General features: G+C 42.4%; 1 protein-coding gene across 5 annotated transcripts in view; it reads right to left on the reverse strand.

Moving 5' to 3' along the window:
- Positions 1-217: 217 nt before the first annotated feature.
- Positions 218-24035, reverse strand: part of LOC118880609 (radial spoke head 10 homolog B-like) — a 69282-nt gene continuing 45464 nt past the window's right edge. Inside the window, exons 18-30 of one of the 5 annotated variants that reach the window (XM_036824301.1) lie at positions 22186-22362; positions 19659-19818; positions 19312-19433; positions 18522-18711; positions 17066-17180; positions 16020-16099; positions 15772-15920; positions 9666-9773; positions 8551-8694; positions 6991-7116; positions 5146-5239; positions 1847-2045; positions 218-594 (exon numbers count right to left, since the gene is read on the reverse strand). In XM_036824301.1, coding sequence (XP_036680196.1) covers positions 420-594; positions 1847-2045; positions 5146-5239; positions 6991-7116; positions 8551-8694; positions 9666-9773; positions 15772-15920; positions 16020-16099; positions 17066-17180; positions 18522-18711; positions 19312-19433; positions 19659-19818; positions 22186-22362 — 1839 coding nt within the window. In that variant the 3' untranslated portion in view covers positions 218-419. Of the gene's footprint in view, positions 595-1846; positions 2046-5145; positions 5240-5729; positions 6762-6990; positions 7117-8550; positions 8695-9665; positions 9774-15771; positions 15921-16019; positions 16100-17065; positions 17181-18521; positions 18712-19311; positions 19434-19658; positions 19819-22185; positions 22363-24035 lie in introns of those variants that run through there. The other 4 variants (XM_036824296.1, XM_036824297.1, XM_036824299.1 and 1 more) reach the window with 4 other exon arrangements.

A 24035-nucleotide genomic window follows, 5' to 3' on the forward strand; every position in this document is an offset into this window, starting at 1 on the left:
GGCCAGGTAGGATGTGGGCACAGGGCAGTTACAAGGGGCAAAGGAGGCGTGCCAGGCTCAGGGGAGGGAGGCCTAAAGAAATGTTTAAACAACTTCACTCCCCACTGGTTTTATCAGATTCTAAATTTAATCACTAGTTTTATACTTGGATTTAAAAAAAAAAAACAATACACGCTCATTTAATACCCACATGTGTGTATTTTCATTCAGCTCAGTTGTCAAAATGCAGGCATTTCAGTGATCCAGCCATATTAGAAACCCAAAACCCAGTGGGCCCAGGTAGTGGTATTTCAAGAAACACTTAGACAAGAAGTAAAACACAAATAATTTTATTGGGTAGGAAGTTTGTCACAGGCTTTGGTTCTAAATTCCCTTCACACCTGCTTGTTCTCGTGGCTCATTTACAAACCCAGTGATGTCTACTTTTTCTTCTTCTTATTTGCAATGGATTTGCTGGACTGGGACACCACTGTGTCCTCTTTCAGGGGGCTCGGTGCGACATTCAAGGATGGGGCATCCACTGGTTCCTTGATCACAGTGATGGCGACCTCATAGTCTTGCCTTGTGGTCTCTTCCTCTCTCAAGCTGTTCAGCCTAACAAGAAGCAAACACAAGAAGGTATCTTTTTTTGTCTTTGAAATTTCAAAACCGGTTTTTACGTTGTATGTGGTGTAAAGTAGTCCATACCTGGATCTCAACAGTTTTTGTGAACAGAACTAAACTGTCATCACTTTGCCTGAAATAAAAAGTGGTGCAATAGCTAGATAGTTTAAGACAAAGTTTTCACACATCTAAGGTGACTTGTGACGCACTTGTTTCTGAAGCAACTTAGCTAGTAAGTAGCCTTTTAAAATACTGTTGTAAAAAAATACTGTTGTAGCCGTTTTCCTTAAGTCTAATGCTCTCTTCCACAGACCAATGGGCTTGAGATGCCCTTTACAGAGGTCAGACATCTGCACTTGGGACTGACCTGTCTGCATGGAACTAAGCCTGGACAGTGGTTCTAGAAAGGTAAGCATGCAGCCTTTGCTAGGTGCTCACCACGCACCAAGCATTGTTCTCGATGCTTCACAAACACTCGCTCACTCAGTCCTCACAACAGTCCTACGAGGTATCACCTCCACCTTAAAGATGCAGAAACAGGCACACAGGGACAGACCTCACCCAAGGTCACCCAGGTGATATAAGTGATGGGGCTGGGATGTGAACCTGGGCAGTCTGGATCTATGTCACGCTGCCTCCTCGTGAATGCCTGGGGATGCCTTAGACAACCAGGACAGAACTGGTGGCTACGGGTTCCCAGCCCCACAGGAGGACGTGCCGCCCTTCGGAAGGTGGAGACTTTTTTTTTTAATATATATTTTTAAATTATTTTATTCATTTTTTTTTTTGGCTGCGTTGGGTCTTCGTTGCTGCATGCAGGCTTTCTCTAGTTGCAGCGAGCAGGGGCTACTCTTCATTGTGGTGCACAGGCCTCTCATTGCAGTGGCTTCTCTTGTTGCGGAGCGTGGGCTCTAAGCGTGCGGGCTTCAGTAGTTGTGGCTCGCGGGCTTCAGTAGTTGTGGCTCACGGGCTTCAGTAGTTGTGGCTCGTGGGCTCAGTAGTTGTGGCTCACGGGCTTAATTCTCCGCAGCATGTGGGATCTTACTGGACCAGGGCTTGAACCTGTGTCCCCTGCATTGGCAGGTGGATTCTTAACCACTGTGCCACCAGGGAGGCCCAGAGGTTGTAGACTTTTAATGAAAGTGTTTGGTCCTGAAGCTTCTGGCAGCTACAGAGGAGAGGAAAGAAAGATGCCCGAGAGCCCGGGAGGGAGGGATGGAGCCGAGAGGTTTTATTGAGTTACCTCGCCTCCAGCTCCTCATTCTCCATCTTCCTCTGATGGGCCATCGCTTCATTATGCAGCCTGTTTTCCTTTACTTTCTCCTTGAGGGTTTCTTCATGTTTATGTGCTTGGAAGAGAGTGTTCACAAAAAAGATATACATGTTACTGCTCCATGTGTTGGATTTTTCCTTTTGTTCATCCTTGGATTTTTCTTTTTTCTCTGGAAGAAAGTTTGATTAAAATGAGCATTAATACAGTCTTGCAATAACTCTGGGGTCTGTGTTCCTGTTCCCCAGTTCTGTCACTTCCTGTGCTGGGCTGAGTGTCCTCATCCCCCCCATAAGGTGGGTGACACTGTGCTTCTCGTGGGCCTGTGAGGATTAAGGTAACTGCAAAATGCTTCAGGGACCACCTGGAACAAGGCTGGTGTCAGCTGACCACAGCCATGATTGTCAACACTTCCTTCAAATCTCCTGGTACCTGTTATTTTTTCCTAAATAGCTTAAATATTTTGGTTTTCTAAAATTAAAATCTTAGAAAATTTACAACATTCCCATGTTTCAGAGAAAGAAAAAAAACTCTTGGCTTTTGCATACTTTGTCTTTAAAGGCAGTTTTCATTATGAAAATTTTATTTTATTTGTTTTGTTTGGCCGCACCGCGCAGCTTGCAGGATCTTAGTTCCCCCACCAGGGATCAAATCCGTGCCCGCAGCAGTGAAAGCACAAGGGTCCTAACCACTGGACCTCTAGGGAATTCCAAGAAAATTTTAAGAAGGATTTTAACTCTGAATTGACTAAGAGGTAGGTAAAATCATTGACTTGGTAAGGAGTTGCTTCACATCTACTAAGGCCAGCAGATATGCACTTTGGAATGTGTTTAATATAGTTGATTCCAGGAAGATAATGCTTTGGTTGGTTCTATAATATCAATAAGACTGGGGATCTTTCAAGAGAGCAGTTGTTCTTTGACTGTGTCTACAGCTTGGGCTGATCTGCTGTTTGATGGCAGTGATGGGAGAGGAGTATGGGCACAGGTACTCGTAGCATTGTGTGACCCATCTACCCTCCATCCAGGAGCCACTGTGAAGGGCCCAAGAGTGGAAGACTAGTGCGGAGAACCTTGATGCCGGTGCCAGATTTTTTTTTTTTTTAATATTTACTTATTTATTTATTTTGGCTGCTCTGGGTCTTGGTTGCAGCACATGGACTCTTAGTTGCGGCATGCATGTGGGATCTAGTTCCCTGACCAGGGATCGAACCTGGGGCCCCTGCATTGGGAGCGTGGAGTCTTACCCACTGGACCACCGGGGAAGTCCCGCCAGTACCAGATTTTACAAGGACTAAGAGAAATGAAAACATATCCATAAAGACTTGCACACCAGTGTTCATAGCAGCGTTACTCCTGATAGCCAAAAATGGAAACCACCCAACCGTCCATCAACTGATGAGTAGATAAAATGTGGTGTATCCACACAGTGGAATACTACTCAGCAATACAAAGGAACAAAATACTACTATGTGCTACAACATGAACGAATCCCAAAATAATTATAAGTGAAAGAAGCAGATGCAAAAGAATATGATTCCATTTCTAGGAAATGTCCAGAAAAGGCAAATCCATGGAGAAAGTAAGTCAGTGGCACCAGGTGGCCCACAGGCACCCCCAGGGCTCCAGCCACCTCACCCACACATACCTCCACCCTGTGGCCAGCTCCCTGTGGTGGTGAGAGTGAGCTCTGGCAGGTGACTAGTGAGCACACACAGAAAGCTGGCCCAAATCTGTGGGCCACGGAAGGACCACAAACTCGAGCTTTAGCACCGACCTTGGGAAAGCAAGGTACCTGAAAAGGTGCTCAACGTCACTGATCATCAGGGAAGTGCAAATCAAAACCACAATGAGATGGACTTATATACACTACCAAATATAAAACAGATAGCTGGTGGGCAGGAGCCACATAGCACAGGGAGATCAGCTCAGTGCTTTGTGACCACCTACAGGGGTGGGATAGGGAGGGTGGGAGGGAGACACAAGAGGGAGGAGATATGGGGATATATGTATACATACAGCTGATTCACTTTGTTATAAAGCAGAAGCTAACACACCATTGTAAAGCAATTATACTCCAATAAAGATGTTAAAAAATAAAAATAAAAACAATGAGAGGGAATTCCCTGGCGGTCCAGAGGTTAGGACTTTGCACTCTCAGTGCCGAGGGCCCAGGTTCAATCCCTGGTTGGGAAACTAAAATCCCACAAACCACGAAACAAGGCCAAAAAAAAAAAAAAAGCACCAACTCACACCTGCTAGAATGGCTTGCTTCTAAAAGAAGAGAGATGCTCTGTCAAGGATGTGGGAAAACAGGACCCTTGTACAGTTTTGGTGGGACTGTAAACTGGTACAGCCAGTATGGAAAACAGTATGGGTTTCCTCAAAAACTAAAAGAAGAACTACCCTATGATCCAGCATTTCCACTTCTGGGAATATATCCAAAGGAAATGAAAACACTATGTCGAAGAGATAGCTGCACCATCACGTTCACAGTGGCACCATTTACAACAGCCAAGACAGGAGACGGCCTGAGTGTCCCTCAACAGATGAATGGATAAAGAAGAGGTATATATACACAATGGAATAGTACTCAGCCATAAAAAGGAGGAGAGCCTGCCAGTCACAACAACATGGATGGACCTTGAGGGCATTACGCTAAGTGAAATAAGTCAGAGACATACAAATACTGTATGATCTCACTTACAAGTATAATCTATTTTTAAAAAATACAGACATATAAAAAGAGATGAGATGTGTGGTTACGAGAGGAGGGAGATGGGGGACACTGGAGGAAGGTGGTCAAAGGTACAGACTTCCAGTTATAAGGTACATTAAGTACCAGGGATGTAACGTACAACACGATGACTGTAGCTGACACTGCTGAATGATATCTGTGGAAGTTGTTAAGAGAATAAACCCTAAGAGTTCTCATCACAAGAAGAATTTTTTTTTTTGTATTTATGAGATGATAGATGTTAACTAAACGTATTGTGGTCATCATGTCACAATACATGTAAGTCAAGTCATTATGTTGTACACCTTAAACTTATTCAGCACTGTATGTCAATTATATCTCAGTAAAACTGGGGAAAGAAAAGGGGAAAAAGATCAATGCCTTGAAAAGGAACTCTGTCAAGCCAGGGGGCAGAGTTGGGAGCAGCTGTCCCAGCCTAATTATATTTTAAAAGATGGTTGTACATTTTTGTAAATGTTAAATCATTTATAAGCAACAGTTTGCTAATACCAAAGTTGTGTAATTAAAATACTCACCATTTTGAGATAAAAGAAAGGTTAGCTCCTTTCCTGGAGATTTAAAATTCATTTTGGAAGTTTTTCCATCACTTAGAGACTTCTTGATCTTGGGCTTTTTCGTTAAAAAAAAAAAAAAAAAAAAAAGAAATCATAAAGCAAAATATAACTTCTGCATCATTATGGACTAAAACTAATTTTCTACATTATAAACAATTAGAAAAGTATTAATGAGGCCATTATCTTTATGCTAATTTGACTTTTTTTTTTTTTTTAATAGCTACTTTATTTATTTATTTATTTTTGGCTGTGTTGGGTCTTCGGTTCGTGCGAGGGCTTTCTCTAGTTGCGGCAAGTGGGGACCACTGTTCATCGCGGTGCGGGGACCGCTCTTCATCGCGGTGCGCGGGCCTTTCACTATCGCGGCCCCTCCCGTTGCGGGGCACAGGCTCCAGACGCGCAGGCTCAGTAGTTGTGGCTCACGGGCCCAGCTGCTCCGTGGCATGTGGGATCTTCCCAGACCAGGGCTCGAACCCGTGTCCCCTGCATTAGCAGGCAGATTCTCAACCACTGCGCCACCAGGGAAGCCCTAATTTGACTTTTTAATCTGCCTAAAATTTGACTTTTTAACCTGTATATTTGTCCTGTTAAGGAAATGAATAACAGAGCTATTGTATCTGCTGGAAGGCTTCCCCCAGGAAACCAAAGACTAGAAAATACTCCCTGGGTCTGTTGGGAAAGTATTAATCCATCTCTTAGTGGCTTTAATTACTCTCTCTCTTTCTCTCTCTCTCTCTCTCTATATATATATAAAACCATATATCAATACATGCTGTTTATGCCCACATTTTTATCTCCAGTAGATCTCACCCTTGAACTCCAGACTTTGTCTCCAGCTGCCACTTGCTGTCACCACGTGGATGTCCCATCCGGTACCTTAAGTCTGACATGCCCAAACCCAACCCTTTAATTTCGCCCCAAAACTCATCTCCCCCTCAAACCCCCGTCCTCCCCTTCATGATAAATGGCAGCTCTGTTCTTCCAGTCGTTCAGGCCAAAAAAAAAATCTTAGAATCATCTTTGCCTTCTCTTTCCCTCTCAAACTCCACAGCCTTCAAAATACATGCAGATAATTCCAAGAGCTTCCTTACGGGTTTGTCAACAGCAAAGCCATTGTGAGCTTACTGACCCCCCTTGCTCAGGGCCCCCTCCCGGCCGGGCACTGCCTCACTCAGTGCGTCTTCCTGGGCCACCCCGACGTGGCCACGCCTGCTGCTGCACCCCTTCCAACACCCCAGAGGTGCTCCCGCCTCAAGGCCCCCGCACAGGACAGTCTCCCCCCAGCTGCGCTCAAGTATGGCTTCGTCCGAAGACCTTCCCTTCCCGCCCCACCCTCTCAGTCTCCACCGCCTGCCTCGCTTTCCATCGCATCACTGATCCCTCCCAAGTGTAAAGAAGTATAGCACTGCGGTAACGGGTGTAAATCCTGGAGTCGAACTGCCTGCGTGCAAACCCCCAGCTCCACTGCTTACCAGTTCTGTGACGGTGGGCAAGGTACTCGACCTCTCTGTGCCTCAGTTCCCCCTTGGAGCCGATGAAGCACCTACAGGTCGTCTGGGCATTAAATGAGCGGACCCCTGGGAAGTGCGCAGCACCTGGTAAGCACCCCGAGGGTGTTCACTCTTCCTGTTCTTCACGTGTCACCACGTCCCTCTCTCCCCCGGAATGTGATGCCCACGAGAGGACAGGCTTTGTGTTCCCGCCAGAACCCTGGCACCAGAAGAACCCTCACCCCGTAGCAGGTGCGCAACAGCGGTAGATACCATGGCCGCGGCACTGTTTTCATGGTTAGCTGTGAATACAAACCTCTGATTTCCTTATCTTGCTCATGTCAAGCAAGACTCCTAACTTGCTTGAAGACGACTTAGTGCTGCCGTACTGCACCTCAGACTCCTGGCTTCTTAGCGCACTTGGACTCCTGTTCTGGGTGTTCTGATCAACGACAAACACATAGGAGGATTTCTGTTTTCCGTGGAGACACACGTGCACGTGATTTTAACGTGGTATGACTGATTTACAATGACCTGCACATAACGCACACTATGACGGTGAGTTTCGACGTGTCTACACCTGTGAAGCCATCACCTCAGGGAGGGGACGTATCCATCACCCCAGGTTTCCTGTGCCCCAGGAAGCCCTCTTCCCTCATCCTTGGGCAACTACTTACCTGTTTTCTGTCACTACAGATCACTTGGCGTTTCTAGAATTTTCTGTCATTGGAATCACAGCGGTATGTATCCTTTTCTGTCTGGCTTCTTTCACCCAGCATAATTAATTCACCCATGCTGTTGCCATGTGTCATGAGTTATTTCACTGCTGGCTCATTCTCCGTTGTATGGTTATAATAGGACTTGTTTATCTTGATGGATGTGTGGTGCCAGATTGGAAACCAGACGTGAACTTGATCGGATGGTTTCTGAGGCTGCCCCGAGGCCAGCGCGTCCGTGTGTGGTTGCTGGAGTCCGCGGTGCTGCCGTCCACGACGGCATGGATGAGTTTAAGGTGGACGCTGCACTTCCTTCCTGCACTTCCTTCCGGGCCGAGCCCCAGACCCCGCCTGTGGCCAGGCTCTCGGATGACCTGGAGGGTGCGCATCTGCTGATCGGGTGGACTCTGCGCTACTGACGTTGAACCTGCACGAGGGTCCGAGGCACATCCTGGGACTCGTGGTCAGAGGCGCTCCTTAGGTAACCAACAGTGAGAGGTCTCCCTGAGCGAGCAGCTCTGGCGAGTCTCCCCGCTGGGGGTTCCGCTGGCCGCCAACACGCTCCCTTGTGGCTCCAAATGAAGGACTCAACGATCAGAAACCCTTCCAGCCCACGACCCTGAAACCCCCGCTCCATCTGACCCAGCGGCTAGATCTTTCGGTCAACGGCGCACGCTGTCCCTGCTCCCCCAGGGCTTTGGTGGGAAGCCCAGTGTCCAGCCCCATGAGCAGGTCCTGTCCTCTGGGACACGCCCAGCATCCTGCACACGCTTGGGAGCTGTTCCTTGGCATCTCTGCTCTGGGACGGGCGATCCACTCTTGTAAACACTAGATCATGGGATGAAACGTTTCATAAAAACCACCTCAGGTGCCGTAGGCCTCGTGGTCCAGCCAGGGGAGCCCCACACCCCTGAGGGTGTCAGCAGGCGCTCTGACACTCATTACGTATCTCCACTATCATAGGTCATGACCAGAAAATACATTTTCCCTAATGTAGAAAAAAGACAATACACTCCTTTCAGAATGTGAAAAGAAGTCTTACATTATTTAAGTTATTTCCTGAAGGGTTACAAAAGCCCAAGATAGTCTTGATGATGGTTTAACCATTCCAGAATAAAACCGATTCCTTACTCTGTAAATTCTAAGGTATTATTTGTTACCTGATTTATCATTGTATAAGTGCTTCCAGCTTTGTTTCCAGACAAGTCATCATTTGGAAAATTTAAATAGAATTTAGTCGATTGGTTAGTAACAGAGATGAGTGCAAAGCTTAACAGAGCTTCAAAGAATTCCAGGAAAACCAGCTGAAATATAAGAAAATATAAAGGGTCTTATTCATCCTGACACACCTCGAGGTGGACCCGCAGTTCTGGGTGTTTGTTCTCCAGAAAGTACCACCTTGTTCAGCACTCAGGCATCATGGGCGCACACCAGTTTGCAATAAAAACTACAGCATTTAAAAGGTCTGTGAGGATGTATATTCTCTCCTTAGTTTGTAAGTCATTTTTCTATTTGATGGAAACATTTTATTTTATATTAGCTAATTGAGGACAGTCACTTTCAGAAGTATTTCTTTCTTTCTTGGACAACTAGAGAAGTGGCACCTGTAAGAGTTGGTGCTGGAATGGCTAAGCCCTCTGGAGATGCTGGGATAGGGTGAACGTATTTTGTACATAAGGAGGATATGAATGGGGAGGGGGGTTGCAAAGGGAAGACTTATGGTTTGAACTGTGCCTCCCAAAAAAGCGTTGGAGTCCTAACCCCCAGTATCCTCAGATTTACAGATAATTGAGCTAAAGTGAGGCCATTAGGGTGGGCCCTAGTTCAATGTGGCGGCTGTCCTTATAAGAAGAGGGAAATTTGGACCCACAGACAGAAACATAGAGGACAATGTGAAGAGACACGGGGAGCAGATGACCTCTACAAGCCAAGGAGAGAGGCCTGGAGCAGATCCTTCCCCACAGCCCTCAGAAGGATGCAATTCCAGCAACACCTTGATTTCTGACTGTTAGCCTTCAGAACTACAGGCAAGATATGTGTTATATAAGCCAAAAACAGGTGGCTGGGGTGGAGGTTAGCAAGTACAGATGTCCTGAGGTAGGGGTGTGGTGGGCGTATTCAGGGAACAGCTAAGCAGCAGGTGTGACTCAGTGTCAGACGTGGACCCAAAGAGGTGGTCGTGCTGGCACCATTGGTGCCAATCCTATCTTGCTATCCAAGGTAGAACAAACAGCCTGAGTTGGATCTGTACCGTTCGTGACACCTCTTTACAAACCTCAAGTTTAAAGTTGCTGTCAATTCCATCATGCATGAAAGGATTATCCTCTGCTATGACCTCCACAAATTTGCTTGCTGTTAATTCTTTATTTATCATTTTAAAGCTCTGTAAAAGAAACAAATCATAATGGCCGATAATTACAAACAGCTATATATTTTTAAAGTTACTTTATACCAATACAGCACTTTAAGGAGATGGTCTAGAAATAAGTATCTTAAAAACTGGTAATTTTGAAAAGCATTCTGGATTAACATTGGTATTTACCTCTCTACTCCTTCCCTAATCCCTCTAAGACAACAGTCAAGATTTTTTTAGAGGCATAAACATAGGACAGAGAACGGGAGAGTGGATGACCCAGATGTGAGATGTCAACACAGCCCTACTGGTGGGAAAGCGCTGGACCGATGGGCTTAGCAGAACAAGGAGCAGAGAGCTCAGGGAGTCAAGAGGCAAGTCAAGTCCACTCGGAACTCAGGAAGGAGTCAGCTCGAAAGCCGTGCCTCAGGTAAGGCTGAACACAGGAACACTCCCAGAAAGTCTAGGTGAAGACCCTTTCCGTATCTAGACTGAAAACAGAAGGTTGACTCGCTGGAGACACTGAAGCACAGCGCATTTGGCTCCCCTGAAGTCACAGTCCTGCTGAAAGCAAGAATGAGGGGAAAGTGCGTGTGGGTAGGGCCCTCCCTGCACACTCACCCTTCTCTCCACTCTACTCTAAGAACCATGAAAACCGGCTTCATATCCCCCAGGCAGGAGTTAGGAGAAATCCTCCCCTGGAAAATCGAACATCCAAGAGAAAAGCTCTGTCAACCGTAAGCTGGTGGAGGGTCTTCCCTGGCAGTCCGGTGGTTAAGACTCCACACTTCCAATGCAAGGGGTTTGGGTTCGCTTCCTGGTCAGGGAACTAAGATCCCACATGCCTCGTGGCACAGCCAAAAAACAAAAGACAAAACTGTAGGCTGGGGAGGAGAAAGGGGAGAGGTGGGGCAGTTTCCTGGCTTGGTTACTCCACAGTGAAACCTAATCTTTGACAAGTGCCACTCATCCACAAGAGCTTCCAATCAGCCTTAATTTATTTATTTTATTTATTTTTTTATTTTTGGCTGCGTTGGGTCTTTGTTGCTATGCTTGGGCTTTTCTCTGGCTGCGGCGAGCGGGGGCTACTCTTTGTTGCGGTGCGCAGGCCTCTCATTGCGGTGGCTTCTCTTGTTGTGGAGCACGGGCTCTAGGCACACGGGCTTCAGTAGTTGTGGCACATGGGCTTAGTAGTTGTGGCTCGCGGGCTCTAGAGCACAGGCTCAGTAGTTGTGGCGCACGAGCTTAGTTTGCTCTGCAGCATGTGGGATCTTCCCGGACCAGGGCTCGAACCCGTGTCCCCTGCATTGGCAGGTGGATTCTTAACCACTGTGTCACCAGGGAAGCCCCCAGTCAGCCTTAGAGTGCCACAGTCCTATCTATGAGTGGACAACCAAGGTTCACCACACATGCTATGGGGAAAGCCTTAATATAAAAGCCAGAGAACAAAACCAACAGAGGTGGGGAAGGGAGATCGGGACTTGGAAGGAACAGAGGCAATGTAAAAAGCAAAGAAAAAAAAAATTCCATTTAGCTCCCCCACCCCCAATTCATTTCTTTAGTGGAATAAGAGAGATTGCATCCATGTTTTAAAAACAAACAAAATGCTTAAAAAAGGGACAAAGGATTAGAAATTTGATAGCAGAAACTCAAATAGAAGGGGAAAGATAATGCAGGAAATCTCTCCTAAAGGAGAACAAAAAATGACAAAGATGTGGATGGTCAGAGAGAAAAGACTAAAATAAAATTAAATTGGTCCAGGAGGTTTGACACCCATGTTCCACAAAAAGGATGGAGAAAATGCAAGGCAGGAAATCTGAACAAGTAATTCCAGAGCATTTTGCAGGACTGAAGGGCACAAGTTTCCAATGTTAAAGCTCACGAAATAAATGTAAAAAGACAAATACCAAAGCTGCATCACTGTGAAATTTCGGAACAAGGATAAAAGTAGATTGTAAAATATTTCAGCGAGGAAAAGAAATTACATCAAAATGATTGAGAAGCAACAGTAATCAAGATAGTGTGGTACTGGTAAGAGGATAAACATACAGATAAATGAAATACAATTGAGAATCCAGAAATAAAGCCATACATCTATGGCCAACTGAGTTTTGACTAGAATGCCAAGACTAATCAATAGAGGGAAAAACAGTCTTTTCAACAAATGGTGCTGGGACAACTGGGTATCCACACACAAAAGAATTGTTGGACCCCCTACCTCAGACCATATATTGTACAAAAATTAATTCAAAATGACCTAAAAGTAAGAGATAAAACTCAGAAGACAACATAGAGGTTAGTCTTCATGATCTTGGATTGACAATGGATTCTTAGACTTAACACCAAAAGCACAAGTGAGAAAAGAAAAAAATAGATAATTGGACTTCATCAGAAACCAGCAAAAACAGAAGGTTTTAAATAAATCAGAGTCTCATAACATAACATACTCAAATGTTCAGGTTTCAGTGGGAAATCACTGACTCATGGTGCCAAGAACCAGGAAGATCTCAAATTGAATGAACAAAGACAATCAACATATGCCAACACCAAGATGACAGAGAACATAGAATTAAGTGACAAAGATTTTAATTAAAATGCTTAAATGAGCCATTACAAACGTGCTTGAAACAAATGGGGGAAAAAAGAAAGTCTCAGTAAATGAATGGAAGAAATAAAGCACTAAATGGAAATTTTAGAACCGAAAACTATAATAATTAAATTAAAAACTCAATAGATGGGCTCAACAGCATAAAGAAAGGGATACGAGAAAGAATCAGTGAACCTGATAATGGAATAATAGAAATTATCCAACCTGAACAACAGAGAGAAAATAGACTGAAAAAAACAGACTCAGGGACCCATGGGCCTGTAATAAAAGATCTAACATTCATGTTATCAGAGTCACAGAAGGAAAGGAGAAAGAAAGGTGGGTTGAAAAAGTACATGAATAAATAATGGCTGAAAACTTCTTAAACTTGGTAGAAACACAAACCTACAGATCTAAGAATTTGAGTGAATCCCACATAAGATAAACCCAAAGAAATTCACATCAAGACACAAGTCAAACTTCTGAAAACTAAAGACAAAGAGAAAAATCTTGAAAGTGATAGTGAAACGACACCTTCCTATAATGGAAAAAATTCACATGACAGCAGATTTCTCATCAGAAAGCATGGGAGCCAGAAGGAAGTGGCACAGCATTTTTCAGGTGCTGAAAGAGGACTATCAACTCAGAATCCTCTAGCCAGAGAAAATATCCTTCAGGACTGAAGGGGAATTCAAGACATTCTCAGATGAAGGCAAACTAAGAATTTGTTGCTAGCAGACCTACCTGAAAAGGATGGCTGGAGAAAATTCTCTAAATAGAAAGGAAATGATAAGGAATCCAGGAACTTCAGGAAGGAAGAACAAATATTGTAAGCAAAAATATGGATCAGTACAATATACTTTCCTTTTCCTCTTGAGTTTTATAAATTATATTTGGCAGTTAAAGCAAAAATTATAATACTATCTGATGTTCTAAAGATAGGTAGAGGAAATATCAATTATAAACGGTAGGGGGTAAAAAGATGTAAAGGGAAGTAAGGGTTTCTGTACTTCACTCGAATTGGTCAAATGATGACACCATTAGACTGTGATAAGTCTAATATATTTATAGATAGATACTCAAAAAAACACTATTAGATCAATCAAAATGAAATTCTAAAAAATGTTTAAGTAACCTACGGGAAGGAAGGAAAAAGAAAACAAAAACAGAACAAACAAAAATCAAAAAATTAAATGGCAAACTTACACCTAACAAACCAATTATATTAAATGTACATGCTCTAAATACACCAATTGAAAGACAGATACTGGCAAATATTGCTGGTGGGACTATAAAATGATCCAGCCACTATGAAAAATAGTTTGGCAGTCTTTTAAAAAAAATTAGACAAATACTCACTATATAACTCAATAATTGCCACCTGGGGCATTTATCCCATAGAAATCAAAACTTGTCCACAGAAAAACTTGTACACAGTTGTTCATACTATATTTATTCTACAGCCACAAACTATAAACAATTGTCCAAATGTCCATTGATAGATGGATGCATAAACAAATCATCACGGTATATCCATCGAATGGAATGCTATTCAGCAATAACAAAGAACGAACTATTTATACATGCAACAACATGGATGAATCTCAAAATAACTATGCTGAAAGAAGCTACACAAAGAGAAAATAGAGAAAAGAGATACAGAGGATATAGTATTATAGACTATTTTAGCTAGAGTCCCAGAGTGAAAAAATGGTTCTGAAGCAATGATTAAACAAGTAATAGTGGAAATTTTTTTTTAACTGATGAAAAACATTAATCCATGGATTTCAAGGTAGCAGGTAGCAAGTTGGAGAGATTCCTACTGGCCAAATATGGGACAATTTGACCATGGGGGATGGAGGGCAGACTGCAGTGGACTGAAACACATCAAATATGTGTAAGTCCAGGAGTTATAATGATATTTTCAAAAGCTCATTAGTCACTGTTGAAGAACTGCCAGGATATCAACTCATTCTGAAAATTAATAAAGGGAAAAATTGAGCACTTATCCTTCCTTTCCTGTGTATTTCAGAGTCATCAAATAGCTGATGAGGTAAAGTTCTTCTTTATATCGGATTCACAGCTAAGAAATGCAGATGGAATGATAGAAAATCACTATTGTGGGACCCTTAAGGAAATAACGGATGTTAGCAATGACTGTCAGGGCTACTCGAACCACTAGTGAAAGGTTTATGGGGAATGTTGAAATGGAAGGATTCTGCTGACACCATATGACCCACTGGTTGATCTCAGCATCACTAAAAGGGAGCATCCCTGATGTGACACAACAGGAATTAGCCAGAAGCACCTGCAGCTTTGTCATGAAAAAGAACAAAACCTGAGGGACTTCCCTGGTGGTGCACTGGTTAAGAATCCACCTGCCAATGCAGGGGACACAGGTTTGAGCCCTGGTCCGGGAAGATCCCACATGCTGCGGAGCAACTAAGCCCGTGCGCCACAACTACTGAGCCTGCGCGCCACAACTACTGAGCCCACGTGCCTAGAGCCTGTGCTCCACAAGAGAAGCCACCACAATGAGAAGCCCGTGCACCGCAACGAAGAGTAGCCCCCGCTCGCCACAACTAGAGAAAGCCTGCGTGCAGCAGTGAAGACACAACGCAGCCAAAAATAATAAATAAATAAAAATTAAACAGCTTCTTTTTTAAAAAAAACAAAACCTGAATCTAATCAAGCTTCTAATTCTAGTGACCACTTTGATGGAAATAAAGGGGAAAAGGAACACCTGTCATCAACTCTCTGAGGATGCAGCCAACCAAAACTGAAGTCTGACCAGTCAATCTACAGGGACAAATGGCCTCATTTCATCAATAATAAGGGACCACATACTTCAAAAGAATTATTTCCTATCAATACTAGTTTTTCGTATATATGACATTTAAATTTGTAAAACCAGTTTTTTGTATACATGTGACACTTAAATTTTTAAAATCACTCTATCCCCTATTAGTAGTCAATCCTTTTAGTTTTATCCTTTATCTACCCACAAGTATAAATTTAAAATATCATGAAAAAAAACTACCAAAAATATGAGAATATTGTATAAATTAGATATTCTCACTATTTTCCAAACTAATAAATTTCTTAAATCACTTTTTTGATGAACAATAGTTTTTTTTAAGTGACATCCATCCCCCCATCTTCCTTTAAATGGAAAGGTCTGCATCAATAAAGATGCTGGAGGCCCCACCGACCATAGCCCTCCCCCCTCGCTGGGAAGCCCATTGGGCAGAAGCTCCTTCTGTTTCCCTTCCTTCCACTATCACAGGCCATTAGAGTTACTCTCCTCTGCTGATGGCTACGAAAATTTATCTCAGACCTTCACCTTGTTCCTTGCACATCATAGCTAGAATATTTTGCCTTTCTTAAATTAAAATCAAAGTACCTATAAACATAAAGCCAGTATCAGCCATGAGTGGTTACCTTCAACATCCAGAGGAAGTGTCTCATGTCCATTGTGAGCTCATGGGGAGGGGCTGCATTTGGTCTGCAGTAAACTGTGTAGATCTCCCAGCACTTATCCACATAATTCATTGAATAGACTGTCCGGTGGGCCTCGCAGAATAAACTGCCTAAAGATGTAATGGAAAAATAAACATCCAAAAGATGATTACAAAACTCTGTTTTGGAAAAAATTATGGTAAATATAATCCTATTGGCTTTGTATTTACCTTTTACACGGCAGGCATTTGGGCAAATGTTCTCATTCATCAGTTTTGTAAAACACAAAAAGAGTGATGGGCTTCTGTCTCTGTGATTAAGAAGATACCATAATCACTGCTCCTTCCAGGAGGTGGAACTTAATTCCCCTCCCCTTGAGTATGCGGTGGGCTTAGTAACTGGCTTCTAACAAGTAGAGTATAGCAAGGGGAAAATAGTAAGTCTGCAGTAGAGAAACCTGGCTGGCAGCACTTAACCATGTGATCAAGGTTAACATCCCCAGTAATGAGACAGATCGACATCATTTACCTGATAGGATGGTATTCTTCCCCCAAACTCATAACCTCAGTGTGATGATGAAAAACATCAGCAAACTGAAATCGAGGGGCATTTTACAAAATAACTGACCAATATTCTTCCGAAGTGTCATGGTCATAAAAGACAAAGAAACTATCACAGTTGTAGGGGACTAAGGAGATGTGATAAACACAAGGTGGGATCTTGGATTTGGTCTTGAAACAGAAAAGGGAAAAAACTCAGGAAGTCCTAAAAAAACCTGTAATTTAGTTAATGGTGGTGTAGCAATGTTAATTCCTTAATTTTGGTAAGTGTACCATGGTTCTGTAAGATGTAATAATTAGGGGAAGCTGGATGAAGGGTGTATAGGAATTCTGTGTGTTACGAGAATTGTGTTGGCAACACTGTAAATCAACAATTATTTCAAAATAGTTTCTTATTTTTTAAAGATACAATATCAATTTTGCTCTGAGAAAGACAGGAAATTCTGGTCTAAGGAAGAGCTGGTGGTGACTATTTCTGAATAAAAACTTGAGGGCTATGTGCAGAATTGAAACATGACCCACGTCGGAAGGGTTTTCGGAATTTAATCTCGTTTCTCGCGGTTTTGTGGTTAATATTTGTGGGAAACTTTTGTTTCCGATCCTTCATTTCAAGAGTATGAAAAATAATAATATCGAAGGAAACAGAACAATATCATAACAATCCTAACGGTGAGCTCAGCCCTCATCCTATCACGGGGTCCAGAAGGAGTACTTACTGGTATTCTTTGTGATGGATGTGGTAAGCCAACTGCAGGAGATAATCCAAAAATGTTCTCAAAAGTATTGTTGTAAATGGAGAATGAATTTCTTCAACTGGTATGTCCTTATTGGCTAAAAGAAGAAAATTGGGGAGGATACCTGGTGGTCTCTAGAACCTTCTATCTTATTTGCTGCTGGTACACAACTCAAAGAACTGAATACAATGGAGTACATTTTTTTCCTAGAGACTACCCTGAACAGCATATAAGCGTCCACCTAAACATTAAGGTCCACACGGAAGAGCTCCATCTGGTCACTTTACAAGAAACTTACGAGATACCTTGTCCTGGTGTTTTTCAAAGTGGTCTGAGCCACAGTCTGATTAACGCTGCTAATTCTAAGTGGGTTTGAAGTGTGTTTCAGACACTGAAATTTGAAGTAAATAGGCAAGAAGGTGATCTGAGGCCTTCGAGCCTGCCTGCCTGCCACAATTCAGCTGCAAGGAATAAAGCCTTCAAAGTTGTTTATTTTACTGCAGGGACTTTTCAACTTGAAATCAAGCCCAAGCCCAAGATTATCTAAAGCCTTTTCTTTCTTTTTTCTTTTTAAATTTATTTATTTATTTTTGGCTGCACTGGGTCTTCGTTGCTGCACGCAGGCTTCCTCTAGTTGCAGCGAGCGGGGGCTACTCTTCGTTGCGGTGCGCGGGCTTCTCGTTGCGGTGGCTTCTCTTGTTGCAGAGCACGGGCTCCAGGCGTGCGGGCTTCAGTAGTTGTGGCGCACGGGCTCTAGAGCACAGGCTCAGTAGTTGTGGCGCATGGGCTTAGTTGCTCCGCGGCACGTGGGATCTTCCCGGACCAGGGCTCGAAGCGGTGTCCCCTGCATTGGCAGGCGGATTCTTAATCTCTGTGCCACCAGGGAAGCCCTCTGAAGCCTTTTCTAGGCTATTCCAAGCCCTCCCTGATCCTCTCTGCTTTTGACCTGACAACTGGGCGGTTTGGGGGCTTTTTTTTTTGGTCGTGGGGGGATTGTTGTTGTTTTCTCAGGGATAGGCAGGCTTCTCTGTAAAGGGCCAGACGGTAAATATTTTAGGCTCTGTGGGCCAGCCTCTGTCACAGCCACTCAGCTCTGCCGGTGTGGGGCAAAAGAAGCCGCAGACAAGATGACAACAAACGAGCATGGCTGTGTTGCAATAAAACCTTATTTACAAGAACACGCGGTTGGGCTGGATTTGGCCCATGGGCCGACTTTGCTGCCCCTGCTAGAGATGGTCTTTGACTGTTGCTGTTATTTCACGAGATTCTCTCCTCAGTCACATTTTAAGCACCTTGGGAACACGACCGTGTGTTGCTTTCTGGAACACCTCTCCCAACATCTGCCTTCCTCACTCCCTCAACATTTCCTAACTGGTGTCAGGGTGCTGTGATGTTATACGACTCTTTAAACCAGATGTGAAGGATCTGGAATACTCACCACTTAGTACCCTGTCCATATCGGCGAGGGTTATTTTATGGTGATGGAATTTGCAGTCTTTTAGAAACCTCCAGAATTGAAGCTTTGTCATCAGAAAGGTGTTATCCAGAGAGTGATCACATCCTAGGCTGCTGTAAAAGCTATAGATTCTTCTTAATTCTGTAATATTTCTTAAGATAGCATATTCTACCTGAAAAGGGAAAGCCATACATATCTTCATCTTACCTGGTAAGAGCAAAGGTAAAAGAAAACCTGTTTTCTAAATTAAACGAGGTAACACATGCAATAGCATTTACCTCAATAAATGTTATATTCTCCCCACCCATCCCCAGGTCAGTAAAGTGCAATTTCTGAGTAAGAGTAGAAAGACGTGCTGTTATCTGGACAGTGGAATTACTTTCATACCGCTCTGTCCAATCCTATCCTGTTTCATCCTATCTCAATGACAGCGATAAAATTCTCTTGTCTACAGATCGATATCCCTCATGGACACAGACACAAAAATCTTCAACAAAATATTAGCAAACCAGGGTATTCCCTGGCGGTCCAGAGGTTAGGACGCCACACTTCCACTGCCGGGGGCCTGGGTTTGATCCCTAGTCGGGAAACAGATCTCACAAGCCACGCAGCATGGCCAAAAATAAATAATTAATTAATTTAAAAATTCTTAAAAAATAAAAGACATTCAATACATGACAGCAGTCATCAACTGCATCTTCCCAGGACTGTGGAGAGTCTGCTAATGTTTTAGCCTAAAATATAAATTTATAACAATACAGAAGGTTTTTACCTGCTTCTTTTCTTCTGATTGGTCTCTCTCCGGGTACATTTTCAGCAACAAACTGAGATCCAGCTCGATGCTCGAGCCTAACATAGAATTACTTTCACTGCCATCAAGCTTTCTGATGATTTCTAGCAGATGAGGACAAATATACAGGATAAATGTGAAAAACAATGTTAAAATATTTCAATGTCATGTCAAAATGATTTTCTGCAGAAGTGTGACACAGGAGTATTCAAAAACCTGTAAGAAAGCAGTTGCTCACAGGAAACTTGTGTTTTCTGAAATATTAGGTGTATTTTCGATGCGATGTTACACATTAATTTGCCTTTAGCTGACAGGTGGACGCTCCCTACCGGCACTGATGGAGGATCTGTGATACTGGTTCCTGAGGGCAGATTCTGGAGTTGTGTCCTGGTAGCTGATCAGTTCACCTTCAAGATTTGGAAACTCTGCTAGGTGGTCATTGGAAAATGGGCCGTCATACACACGCCCATTCTTAAAAGTTAATCGGCCCTGCAGAGAGAAAAATAACTTTTTGCAGCTTAGGAAAAGCGTTTTTAGAAAACCATTGGTAGGGACTTGCCTGGTGGTCCAGTGGTTAAGAATCCCCCTTCCAATGCAGGGGACGTGGGTTCGATCCCTGGTCAGGGAACTAAGATCCCACATGCTGTGGGGCAACTAAGCCCGAGCGCTCCAGAGCCTGCGTGCCACAACTAGAGAGCCCGTGTGTCCCAACTACTGAGCCCGCGTGCCCTGGAGCCTGCGTGCCACAACTAGGACCCAATGCAGCCAAATAAATAAATTTTTTTTTTAAATTATAGAAAAAGAAATTGGGCGATTGGGATTGACATGTATACACTGATGTGTATAAAATTGATGACTAATAAGAACCTGCAGTATAAAAAAACAAACAAAACAACTAATACTAAACTTTCATTGGGTTATTTGTATGGAAATATGTTAATATAAATGTTTCAGACATTACATGAAATTTCTAAAAATCTTATATGTTCTGGTATAATGTTATAAGTCATAATCCTAGTTATTACTTTAAAATGTATATCTCAGAAATAACTAATTTTCTTGTCAACTGCATTATTATGAACTTTCATCAAATCTTTAACTGTGGTCTTTTAAGTCTTTTGTCATTTACAGACAGTTCTGGGTGTACTCTGATGCTTTTGCAAAAATGTTCCTATAAAAGGGTTTCATCTTCAAGAAATTCATGGAAAAGACTCTGACAGGTACAGGTTTCTGGTAACTGACTGTACTGCTGAACTGAACGAATAAGCATTTTCAGAACTCTAATGAAAAACTGATGAACTCATAAAAGTGCTAACAAAAGATCAAGATTAAAAATAAAAATTAATTACATGGGACTGAGTGAACTGATGAGGATGAGTATAATTTTTGTGACTTTCTGTTTGAATTAAAAAAAAAAAATCCCACAAGGACTCAGAGGCAAAGAATATACAAATGAATTTTCACTGCAAAGTAAAGGAGCTGCTACAGTGGAGAATTACTGGACTGAATGTCAATATTATGACATAGAATGAGTGTGTTTCATGTTTGGTAATTGCAATCATTGTTGCTTTTGTTGTGGTCATCCATGTACAATGCTTGATGTCTGTCTATTTATCTCTTGTAAAAATAAAATACAGTGTGTGTGTGTGTGTGTGTGGAAAAAATTTAAAAAGTCTTAAAATTCAAAAAAAAAAATTATAGAAAAAGAAAACCACTGGTAAACATACATCAATATCTTTTTCAAGGGTTTGGAGGCTTCTGTTTGCTTGTTAAGATCTGCACTTAGGGCTTCCCTGGTGGCGCAGTGGTTGAGAGTCTGCCTGCCAATGCAGGGGACACAGGTTCGAGCCCTGGTCTGGGAAGATCCCACATGCCGCAGAGCAACTGGGCCCGTAAGCCACAATTACTGAGCCTGCGCATCTGGAGCCTGTGCTCCGCAACAAGAGAGGCCGCGATAGTGAGAGGCCCGCGCACTGCGATGAAGAGTGGCCCCCACTCGCCGCAACTAGAGAAGGCCCTCGCACAGAAACGAAGACCCAACACAGCCAAAAATTAATTAATTAATTAATTAATTAAAAAAAAAAAAAGATCTGCACTTAGTCCACATACAGTCAGGCTCCTGGAGTCTCTTGTCACCATGTAGATCCTCTCCTCTTCCCGATCCCCCTTCTCTCCTCTCACTGTATCTGCCCCACAACCTCTCCCCAACTTTAAGCACCCCTAGGTCACAGAATGTGGCTTATTAAGTATGCTGATGACCAGCAGAGGTGCCTATCACAGAATGGGGACTCTCTTGGTATTTATCAAACCCAGGCCAGTGGTTGGTCTGACTCAAAGGTGGGCAAATGACCCCCAGTTCAGCTCAGTGAAGCTAAAGATGTTTGTGGAAAACTTGTCCAAAAAGAGTTTCTTCTCTCCTTCTACTTAGTGGGGTATGTAGACGTGAAGCCTGGAACCACAGCAGCCATCTTGCAGTCATAAGGGAGGGCAGCATAATTGTGAAGCTGACATGGTAGGAGACATGGATGGATGGAGGAGAAACCCTGACGTCATGGAGCTGCTGAATCAAACCAACACTGAAACCCACATTATTCTTTATCATTCATGGAAGATTAAGTTAGATTTTCTGTTACTTGCAACCAAAACCACCATAACATACACACACACACCAGACTAATTAAATAGCCTCTAAATACAAAGGAAATTGATATGTTAGAAGTTATTTTAAAATTTATGTAATCATCTTAACAAAACAGTAAGTTATCCTATGCAAAATGGATAATGCACTTTACTAGACAGAGGATGACATGCCTTTACATAATCTTTAAAATGTAATCTTCACAGGTCTGTACTCACCATGCCATGTTTTTTATTGGCAACCCATTCTCCCTCATACATGGCTCCACTGGCATAGTAGAACTTTCCATGGCCATGACGGTATCCATTCACAAACTCTCCTACGTATTCATTTCTCAAAGGATACTGGGAGTAGGGGATTCTCTTTAGAAACCACGTGTGTGTGCCAAAACCATTCTGAAAAGAAAGCAAATTTCCATGAGAAATGCTCAAAATGTTTCCTCTTTTTACCTAAATCCATTTAAAATTGGTATGAATCAAATACAGGGACTCATTCAAAGGGGCAAAGAGCGTGCATGATGGAGTCTCACAGACTTGGGTTCAGCCTCAGCTCAGTTATTTACAAACCAGCCCTTTGACGTAAGGCTAATTAGTTAAGCCCTCTAGGTCTCATCTGTAAAGGGAAATAACACCTACCACAGGTTGGATGTAATAATTGAAAATGGTGTATATAAAGTGCCTAGCTTAATATTATTTTAAATTTTAATTATTTTTAACATACAGATTGATAAAAATATTCCCTCCTCAATCCCACATTCCAGAGGTAACCACTAGTTGGGTTTGAAATTCATCTCTGTTTTCCCCATGCACATACAATCATACTAAATCTACATACTATATACATATATAAAGACATACACAATTTTTTCAGCAATGGAATGTTTCTATATATACACCATTCTTTTTTTTTTTTTTTTTAAATCTTATCTGACTTTATTCATTGTTATACAAGCTTAGACAGCTTGGATATATATACCATTCTGTAAATTCTGGGTGTATACTGAAGAGAAATGAAAGCAGGGAATCGAACACACAATGTGTACACTCATGTTCATAGCAACGTTTGCAACAGCCGAAAGTTGGAAGCAACCCAAGTGTCTGTTGAGGAATGAATAAACAAAATGTGGTCCATCCATACAATGGAATATGATTCAGCCTTAAAAGGGAAGGAAATTCTGACACATGCTTACAGCATGGATGAACCTTGAAGACAGTATGCTAAGTGAAATAGGCTACCCACGAAAGGACAAATACTATATGATTTTACTTAGATGAGGTATCTAGAATAGTCACATTCACAGAGACAGACAGTAGAATGGTGGGTGCCAGGGGCTGGGGGGAGGAGGAAGTGGGGAGTTACTGTTTAATAGGTACAGAGTCTCAGTTTTGCAAGGTGAAAAGAATTCTGTGGATGGATGGCGGTGATGGCTGAACACAGTGTGAATGTACTTAACACTGAACTATATACACTTAAAAATGGTTAAGATGGTAAGTTATATGTATATTTTACCACCATTAAAATTAAAAAGAAAACAAAGTTGGAGTGGCCATATTCATATCAGAAAAAGTAGAGCTCAGAGAAATAAAAATCACCAGGGTTAAAGAATGACATTATAAAATTATAAAAAGGGTCAACTCACCAGGAAGACATAACAACCCTAAATGTGTATACACATAACAACAAACTGTCAAAATATATGAAGCAAAAACTGATAGATCTGAAAGGAGAAATAGACAAATCCACAACTATACTTGGATACTTAAACACGCTTCTCTCAGAAATGGATAGAAAAAGTTGACAGAAAATGAGTAATGATATAGAAGATCTGAACAACACTATCAACCAACTTGATCTAACTGATATCTATAGAAAACTCCACTCAACCAAATCAGAAATACACGTAACATTCACCAAGATAGACCAAAATAAACCTCAACATACTGAAAAGAAATGCAATTATAGACAGTATGTTCTCTGACCACAGTGGAATTAAACACACAAAAAAACAATAGAAAAGTATCTGGGAAAATACCCAAATATCTGAAAATTAAACAACATACTTCAAAAT

Source organism: Balaenoptera musculus, chromosome 15 (genome assembly GCF_009873245.2).
Source record: "Balaenoptera musculus isolate JJ_BM4_2016_0621 chromosome 15, mBalMus1.pri.v3, whole genome shotgun sequence".
NCBI classification, from domain to species: Eukaryota; Metazoa; Chordata; class Mammalia; order Artiodactyla; family Balaenopteridae; genus Balaenoptera; species Balaenoptera musculus.